Source organism: Acomys russatus, chromosome 19 (assembly GCF_903995435.1).
Source record: "Acomys russatus chromosome 19, mAcoRus1.1, whole genome shotgun sequence".
NCBI lineage: Eukaryota > Metazoa > Chordata > Mammalia > Rodentia > Muridae > Acomys > Acomys russatus.
This window is the reverse complement of record NC_067155.1, coordinates 10,152,188-10,162,393: the sequence shown is the minus strand read 5'-3', so window position 1 is coordinate 10,162,393 and position 10,206 is coordinate 10,152,188. Positions and strand designations below refer to the sequence as shown.

The window sequence follows — 10,206 nt, the reverse complement described above, 5'->3', positions numbered from 1 at the left end:
TACAATGGATGGGATAACCACTGAGATGTAACAAGAATAAATTAATAAAATAAAATAAAAAAAGAGCTTCTGGTGTGTTTACTCAGAGATTCTTGTTTTCGCTGGACTTTGCCAGCTCAGTGTAGCAATCCATGCTTTCTCTCCTCTCTTCAAGGCCTGCACAAGCAGAGCCAATTGCTTAGGTCTATAAAGCCAGGCTAAGTCTTCTGGTAAAGCCTAGAGGCCGGTAAAGTCTCTGTGAACCAAAAAGAAAGGGGGAGAAAAGAAAGAGATATCACACACACATTCACTCAAAAGATAGATGAAGCAAAATTTTTCAACCAACAAATTCCCACAAACTTAACATATGATAATGATGTTGGCATCTCCTCTGCAGAAACTGCTGCAATACAGGCTGCCACTGGGAAAAACCTCTCTCCTGATCATATTCTATAGCTGTTTCCACAGGATCAGCCCATACATACACATAGACAAATGACCAGGCAAATAGACTTGTACATATTTATATACAAAACCAGTGGATGATACAAAAAGAGCTGCTTACATATATACAAACAATTAACATACATTCATATAATGCATACATAAAAAAACATGGCCATATTTACATACAAACATTTTTTATACATATTTACATATTTACAACTCATGGATGAAGTGAATTACTTGGGGCTCCCACCAATGTTTTTGTCTGGCCATAATTTTATACTTCTGAGACAAAGCTGTCTATGTCAGAAAAGAATCACTTCATAGTCAAAAAGGCAATTAATAATAAAAATAGATGAATACAATAGGATAATATGTTACATATTTTTCTCATTAAAACTAAAGATTTCCTCTCTATGTCTCAATTACATAAGTCCATTGTGAGTCCACAATGACAAAGATTGACAAAGTCTAAAGGTTAACAGGGTCCAAGAGGTTACAGCTAGGCATTTATCTTTTCCATCAAGACTGATCTGGCTATACATTTTCCAGCTATCTCTTAGTTTATTATAAGTTCAGAATAGTAATCCTATCTGTCTTTCATTCCAAGATTAGTTAATTGTTTATCTTCTGTGGACACAGAGACCTGTGACTTTATCTCTAGAGCTAGAGTGAAAGCATACCTAAGTTGTGCATCTGTATCAAGCCTGTCTCTGTTCTAGTAAAATTTATGTATCAGGGACAAGTGAAAAATCATAGAATTCCTAGCAGATTTAGTTATTCTGCAGGAGGTCTTGAAAAAACTACTTGAATCAATATTGGAGTTAATATCAAGAATTAAAATACCATACTCATAATTATTCTGCAAGAATCTGCCTGGCACAGAAAAGAAGTTACATTAGAGCATAGGCAATGAATATATATATATATATATATATATATAAATACATATATATAATTTCATATATATTTAATATATCATATATATACACACACATATATGAAAGGTACAACAATACAAGTATAGAAAGGCAATTAGCAGCAAGAAGCAATCTAGAGATTAGTGTGGAGGACTGCCTTGAGTGGGTGAGGCAGTTGCCAATACAGAGCTGTTTGGCCAATCAGCTGGGCAGAAGGATAGGAAGTGGAAGGGAGGAGTTTCCAGGGGAGAACACTAGGAGGATGGCAGAGCAGGTGGTGGAAAAGAGAGACTAAGGGAAGAGAATCCACCAGAGAAGTCATCAGATAGGCAAGGTATTGGTTTATATGTGGGTTTAAAGGATATTAAAATTAGAGTAGCTCAGATTCTGCCGTGCATAGTGCTTGCAGCTTAAAAATAAACCATAGTCTCTGTGTCTGTCCTTTGGGAACTAGCTGGTTAAAGAAAACTACTGACTTAATAATCTACTGCATTGACTAATGTAGGAAGAATAATCCGTACATCAACAGATGAGGTCCCTGGGAACTTTACCTACTTGGGCACACCCATCACAGATATTACAGTGGTGGGAAACGTCCTGGCAGTTGTTCTCATGTCAGGCACATTTCTAATGTCTTGTCTCCTTTATCATCATGTGCACTCTTCCTTTTTTTCAATCTGTCTGAGCTGAGGTCCTTTTTGAAACCCTCATTCTAGCTTGTCTGACAGCATCAGCGTTATATTCTTTCAGTGTCTTGTGAGCTGAGGGTGGACATTAACTCAGATCAAGAGACCTGCCTTAGTTTCATTTCTGGTACTGGCATAATATACCATAAAAAATAAACCTAATGGAGGAAAGTTTTTTTTGAATCACAGTTCTAGGATACAGGCCATCATTGTTGGGAAGTCAATGCAACAGGACTTAGAATTAGCTCGTCACATTGCACCACACACACAGGTGAGCAATCAGCTCCCTATGTCTCTTTAAGTCTGGGGTTCAGCCCATGAACTAGTATCATCCACAGTCAAAGTGGTCCCTCACACCTCAATTAAACCAATTAAGAGGACCCCTCACAGATATGCACACAGACCACCACCTGATCTAGGTGATTCCTCATGGAAACCCACACTCCGGGTGATTTTGCATTAGGTCAGCGTTAATTGCCACACAAACCATCTCCACAGTTCAAATGTGAAGCTGTTACATTGTGTGTGTGACAATTTCTCTTACAATGTGGAGTACAAATGTTTCCCCTCAATAGAAACACAGAAGCAGCCTTATCTGTTTCTCCAGTCCTGTACCACAGGAGAGTACAGCTTGTCCATGTTTTTTTTTTTTTCCTCCGTCATCATGAACTGCTGATCTCCAATATTACATAGTAAGAGAACAAGACTAAAGTTTGACTCTTACAACCTGACTAGAGTGTAATGATAAATTTTGGAGACAGGTTTGACACAATTGGAATAATATTTCTACTATTTTCATCATTCTGTATATTTGAAATGTTAGTAATATTTTTAAGTTACAGTAATTTATTTATTTTGTGGGTGGTGTCATTATTTTATATATATATATATCTATCTCAGAGGACTTTGGAAGCTGATTTTTACCTTCTCTCATGTGGTGCCAAGAATGAATTCAGGTCCTCTGGTTTGGTGGCAAGTGTTTTTACTCACACAGCCCTCTTTCTAGCTCAAGATTTGATAGTAAAAAACCTGAGATAACACTTGATGTTTATGCCATGACCTTTAGTCACACAAAGTACAAGGCAACAGAACATTTGAAGTACTCCTGTAAGCCCCAGGTAATTTTGAATATTATTGCCAAGGGAATGGCTCTTTAGAAAAGTCTGCCAGACTTTTTTTTTAATGAATGAGGCAATTTATTAACCCAGCATCCTTTGTTCTAATGCTTCTTGTTGGCAGCTGCCACCTGCCTAGCAATCCTGTCCAGATCTCTCTGTCCCTGAGGTGTTAGCTTGCGGCCCCCATCTTGGTCCTTTTCCACCATTTTCAGCCCCTCCAGGGCTTGGAGGACCGGGAGGGCCACACTCTTGGAGCCTCTGCTGAAGTGGCTGGGCCTGACACCATTTCTCTGCCGTCCTCCATAGATCTTGGTCATGGAGCCAACCCCTGCATCACCGCGGAGGTACAAGTGCCGTGCTGTGGAAGCAGCTCGTGTGTAGAACCAGTTCTCATCATAGGGAGCAAGCTCTTTATGTTTGGCCAGCTTGACTGTATCCACCCATTCGGGGACTTTCAGCTTCCCGGACTTCTTGAGGAAGGCTGCCAGAGCTCTGACGAACTCCTGCTGGTTAACGTCTTTTACAGTAACTCCAGGCATCTTGCGGCCTCCGCGCTGCCAGCCAGGGGAAAGGGCCTGCCAGACTTCTTAAGGAATATTTTATAGAAGGATTCAGCCTGGGATACTCTGAAGTAATTTCTTTGATGCTTTATTGACTGTGATATCCAGGCTCTGTGAAGTAAGTTTTTTTTTTTTTTTAAACCCTGAGTGATGCCTGGAAGATATTAAGGAGAAGCTTAGGGTAGATCTCATGATAGGTTGAAGATCCAGCTCTTCTCCTCCTTCATCTGTGTCAATATTCTTGTGAAGATGCCTAGAGTTCTCAAGTCAAGTAACTTAAAACAGTACATATCCTACAGATTGAATATTTTATTATATTGAATATTTATTGAATATTCAAATATGAATACTCATATTTCTTTTTTTTTAAAGATTTATTTATTTATTACGTATACAGTATTCTGTCTGTCTGTAGGCCTACACACCAGAAGAGGGTACCAGATCTCATTACAGGTGGTTGTGAGCTACCATGTGGTTGCTGGGATTCGAACTCAGCACCTCTGTAAGAGGAGCCAGTCTTCTTAACCACTAAGCCAACTCTCCAGCCCCGTAATACTCATATTTCTTTGTCCTAAAAAACTCCCCAAAGCTCATGTATCCATTGCTAAGGCTGCCAGCAGAAGCTGGATTAGGTGTAATAAAAGACAGATAATTTTTCTGATAGTTCCAGAAACCCAAAGTCTGAGATCTTGTATTTGGGGAGGTCTATCTCTTATAGTGCCAAGGACAGGTATGTAGATGGCTGTCTTCCAACTGTGTCTTTAAGTCATCTTCACTTTGTGTCTCTGTTGAAATTTCCTCTTCTAAGTATATAAGTTCTATCGGAATCCCCTCAATAATTTCATTTTAACCTAAATGATTTTTATAAAGGTACTGTCTTTAAGAAGTGGGGTGCAGATCAGCAATACACCACCAGCCATGAATTAATCATTCAGTCTTTAGGACCCTGAACTAAACTCCAGTTTCATTTCCAGAACCATTGTCAGGCAGCTCACAACTTCTTATAACTCCAACTTTAAAGGCTCCTATGTCCTCTTCTGACATTCTTGGTCACTGCATAGTAGTGTAGTAAGTGAACAAACAAACACACATACACACATAAATAAAAACAAATATTTAAAAATAAAAGGAGTTGTAGAGATAGATCAATTTTTAAGAGCATTGGAAGGTCTTCTAGATGACCAGGATTTGATTTCTGGGACCCATATGGCAGCCCACAACTATCTACGACTCCAGTTGCAGGAGATCTGACACCTTCTTCTGGCCTCTTCTGCAACCTAGCACTCCGTGTGGTTCTGAGAAATACATACAGGCAACTCACCCATATTCATAAAATAAAATAAATAAATACATAATAAAAAATCCTACAAAATGTAAATATCACAAGTAATAGCTGAGTACAAATATCTCCTTCTATAGGAAGTTTACCTGCATCATCTCAAGATGAAAGCCCTAGCATGAGGGCAGTACCAGGTATAAAATAAATCCCATTAGATCTAAGGAGATTTTCACAATATATTATCTCATTTTTTTTACCAGCCTCAGAACTCTAATAGTCAGATCCACAATATACTTTTACATACCTGAATTGTGGCTTGAGTGTCTCTACCATACATTGGTTACTGCAATTTAAGCTGAATTCATGAATTAACATGTTTAAACAATTCATTTTTTTTTTTCATGAAAAGACATAGAACACCTGTTCCGTAACAGAGACTCCTTTTTACATTTATTATTGTTACCTGCCTAATAAGTTCTTGGAATTGCACCTATGTCTTCTGAAAAATTCAGTCAGTGATTTTAACTGCAGAACCATCTCTCTAACCCCCAAAAACAATTTTTAAAGGTATTCTGACAGACACAGCCTGTTACACACCTATCATTTCCCCATACCTGATCTAATTCAGTCCTGCTCCCAATGAGACTAAGAGGATTGGAGTATTTGCTAAATGGGAACAGATAGGCCAGAGATCCAGCTGTGAAGAGGGAGACTAATAGTCATAAGAAGACAAAAGGCAGCAAAGAAAGAAGAGGCAACATGCAGAGTACTCAAAAGTAAACATGACCTTGTTCGTGTTAAAACAGTCCAGTCAACACAATTTAAGTTGAATGACAATCACTGAAGTTCCTGAGAGTGGAATATACCAAACAACTGAATACTGCATATAAAACAGGGATTGGTGGAGCACTTGTCTACTACAAAGGACGCTCTGGTTTACAGACAGGAGAGCAGTAGCTAAATATCATCTTCTGTCTCCTGCCAGTTCAAGGCCACCCTGTATTGTATTAGACCCTGTCTCAAAATAAGCTTTAAAAATATTCAGCAAGGAATGTCGATGGTGAGAAAACCGGTCTTTTTTGACTTTCAATAGGTGTGTTCCAATACCAAAAAAGTGAGCCACACAAGCATACACATAAGTAACAGTATACAGACTGAATAGTCCATAAAACCAAAACAACCTAAGCAAATATGAGAGTCCAGCAAAGCAAGATGTTTACTGCAATTAGGCAACGAAAACCCAACCGGTCAAGGACAACAGCATAGACTCAGGGAACTGATTTTGTCTTTGAAAGTTCATTTTAATAATTACATAAGTGCTTGACAAATATTTGCTGTCCCCAGGCTGCTACTGGTTGATCAGGGCCATAAAACAGACTTGGGAACTGAACTGAGGCCCTGAGCCAGGATGTTGCAATTTTTAAGCTCCAAACCCACAAATATCTGTGCCATGTTACAGTTACATTTTCCCACCAGTCAGGAGTTAGTGTCAGGAACTTCCTTAGGAACACTTCTTTGTTGTACACTTATTCTTTTCCCATTAGTCAGGTTACTGGCCTGTGTATGAAAGGGCAACTTGCCTAGCATTCATGTCTTCAACTTGTCAACTAGGATTTCAGTTACCCAGGAGGGTCTTGGGAACTTAAATTTTCTTTGACCTCTACTTGAAATGAGATCTTTACTTAAAGTGGCTTCAGTGTGGTTGCATCTTCCACCATATTTAAGAATATATATGCATATGCTTATATTCATGTAATGACAATTAATGAAAAATCAGTGAATTTGAAAGAGAGCAAAGAGGGGTATATGGGTTCGTATGAAAGAACAGGAAGGGAGAAAAGATGTGATTATTATAATCTCAAAAATAAGAGGAAAAATATCCAGGACTGGGGCTACAGAACAGTGATAAGATATTGGGTCCAAATGCAAAAGATACAGGGTTCAATCCTCAGCCACATGAAATAAGGAAATAAAAATACTGTCCAAAAGCTGGGCATAATGAAAGTGAAACATTAGAAATGACTATAGAAAGATGTGTGCAATGCAAGTTCTATGAGGAAGAAGGGTCCAAGAGGAAGAGGTAGGGGCACAGGGGAGAAGGCAGTAGGGACAATATGAAAACACTATAATGTTAACTATGGCTTTGCATTGTTTGGATTTGTTGTTTTAAAACAGGTTTTCACTATGCAGTACTGGTTGGCCTGAAGCTACATATATAGACCAGACTGGACTTGAACTCAGAGATCCATCTGCCCCTGCCTCCCAAATTGCTCTAGGCTGGAAGCCTCTTCCCTAAGATCTGGTTCCCACAATATTGAAAAGTGTTGGTGCATGCCTTTAATACTGGAAAAACAGAGGCAGGAGGATCCATGAGTTCAAGGCAACCATGGTCTACAGAGGAGTTCCAGGGCAGCCACAGCTACAAAGAGAAACCATTTCTCAAAATGGTGAGAGTGCAAAATTGTACAACCATTTTGGAAATCAATCTGATGCGTCTCAGAAAACTGGCAGTAGCTAAAGATCCAGCTATACCACTCCTGGGTATATAGTTGAAAGACAATACACTTGTTCAACTATGTTCACTTCAGTTTTATTCATAATTGCCAGAATCTGGAACTCAGAGATCTTAATGCCACTTCTTGTGTCCTAAAAGAAACCAAAAATACCAGTGAAGATGTAAACCTGCCTGACAACAGAGAGAGAAAATGAGAAGAAGGAGGGAAAGGAGGAAAAAGGGAGAAGGAAAGGAACAGAGCAGAGAAGAAAGCGAGAAAGGATTGAGAGGGCTCAAGGAAAAAGAAGAATCAGCGAATCCTTCCCCATTTGTCCTCTGACTTCCACATCTGAGCCATGACAACCAGTGCAGCAAACCACATACACACTCACACACATACAAATAACTTATTCTTAAAGAATGTGGGGTCAGGATGTGAGGCTCACTCAGCACACACAGCTATTGAAGAGGACTGAGTTTTTTCCCCATTATATGTTAGCTCATAACTGACTGTAACATCTACTCAGGGGGTCCAATCCCTGTTCTGGATTTTACATGGACCATCACTTGTGGAAACAATCTCCCTCTCCCTCCCTCTCTCTGTCTCTGTCTCTGTCTCTGTCTCTGTCTCTGTCTCTCTCTCTCTCTCTCTCTCTCTCTCTCTTTCTGTCTCTCTCTCAGTCTCTCTCACACACACACACGAAAAATCTATCTATATTTGGGTATGGTGGTGCAGGCCTCTAATCCCAGCATTCATGAGGAGATTCAGTATGATCTCTGTGAGTTTGGACCCAGCCTTGTATACATGTGAGTATCAGGACCACCTCTGCTATACAGACATGGGGTTACATAAAGAAACTAAAGATAAAATAAAAGAAATTCCTAATAAGGAGTGTCAACATATTCAAATGCACACACAGCCCTGACCCCTCCAGAACTGTAAACAGTAAGTAAATAAATATATTTTAAACATATTAGTCAAAGGATCTGACATATTGGTGTACACCAATAGTCTCAACACTTAGGAGAGAAGAATCAGGAGTTGGAGGCAATCTTTATGAACATAGTGAGTTTGAGAATAGTATTGTCCATGAGATCCTGTCTCCAGAACAGAAGACTCGCTAAGCAGAAACACAGAAATTCCTCACAGGCAGTAACAATAAGCCAAGCATGATTAGTCCATTCCTGTGATCTCCATAGGTGTGAGGCTGAGGGTGGAGAATAACCAGGATATATGTGTGTGTGTGTGTGTGTGTGTGTGTGTGTGTGTGTGTGTGTGTATATGGCAGTCTAGACCTTGTGCATGCTAATATGCATCATTGTGTGTCCTAAAATGTGTGTGTATCCATTTGCCTCACTATGTGTGTTTGTTTGTGGATCCATGTGTGTATGCCTGTGTTTGTGTGTGCACCAGTGCACACGCACAAACATTGAGTTTTTGTTTCATTTGCTTGGCTTGTTGATTTTGTTTGATTTAATTTTGAGATGGAGTTTCACATAGCACAGACCGGTGCCCATCCAGAGGCAAAAGTAACACATTGAGTGTCTTTCCCTATCATGGTCTGCCTTACTGAACCTAAAATTCTTTTTGTTTTGTCTAGGCTGGCCACCAAATTCCTGGACTCTGCCTGTCGGGTGCCCTAGTACAGGGGCTTGCAGTCACACAAAGCCATTCCTGAGCTTTTCAGCAGGTGCTAGGGATTCCAACTCTTGCCTGAATGCTGACATCAAAAGCACCTACCCATTGGACCATGCCCCTAGGCTCAGCACAGAAATATTTAGAACTCACAGGGTTACTGTTTAGAATCTCAACATGGAGAAAAACTTTATGTTGTTGACACCAGAATGACTTGGAAAAAAATAGTCTGGAGCTTGGAATGGAACAACTAGAAGTAAGCTACTGGAGCAAGCAAAGGTAACACTCAGGACTCGTCAGAAACCTAACATTGACAAGGCAGGTAGAATAGGGACAGTGGAGAATAGGGGATATTACATGGAGTGATGAGGTGAGAGGCTGTGTGGTAACTATAAAAATGATAATTACATCTTATGGCTCTTCATAACTCAGTAGCAGAGTGATGTCTTTCTCTGCTAGGAACATATAGCCACATGTGTGCTCAAGCCAGGATGCAAATGGCACCATGTGTGGCAGATCAGAAAGGGAAGCTTAAAAGGATAATAGCAGTAGCCCAGGACCAGATAGATGGCTCTGTGGTTAATGGTGATTGCTGCCAAACATCATGGTCTGAGTTTGATCTAAGATCTACATGGCATCCATGGATAGCTGATTCACACAGGTAGCATGAATACACACACACACACACACACACACATTTTTGACATTATACATGTACATATATGAAGTGAAATTATTATGACAAATACACACTTTTTTGACATTATATGTCTAAGTATATAAAGTGAAATTATTGTACATATGATTTCACAGTCGTCATGGGCAGGGGTGTAAAAGACAACTTCACGGAACATGTTAGCATTAAGAGTATGTTTGAGGAAATGAACACATTTCAATACAGAAACCCCAAAATACCTTGTGATTTTAATAATTCTTGGAGAAGTACGCCAGCCATCTCTAACCAGAGAACTTCATCTTGTTTACTCTGCCTCAAGTATTCTTGTGATTCTGATTACAACTTTTTATGTGTACACGTGAATACTAGGCATGTGCATGTATCTACGTGTTTCATTGATGTAGAGGAGTC

At 39.6% G+C, this 10,206-nt stretch overlaps 1 protein-coding gene across 1 annotated transcript in view; it reads right to left on the bottom strand.

Annotated features, from left to right (window-relative positions):
* LOC127203582 (40S ribosomal protein S19-like) overlaps window positions 1-3,727 on the bottom strand; it is a 223,000-nt gene extending 219,273 nt beyond the window's left edge. Inside the window, exon 1 of the mRNA XM_051162408.1 lies at window positions 3,224-3,727. Within this exon, the coding sequence (XP_051018365.1) occupies window positions 3,252-3,689 (438 nt within the window). The 5' untranslated portion in view covers window positions 3,690-3,727 and the 3' untranslated portion in view covers window positions 3,224-3,251. The remainder of the gene's footprint in view (window positions 1-3,223) is intronic.
* Window positions 3,728-10,206: the final 6,479 nt, after the last annotated feature.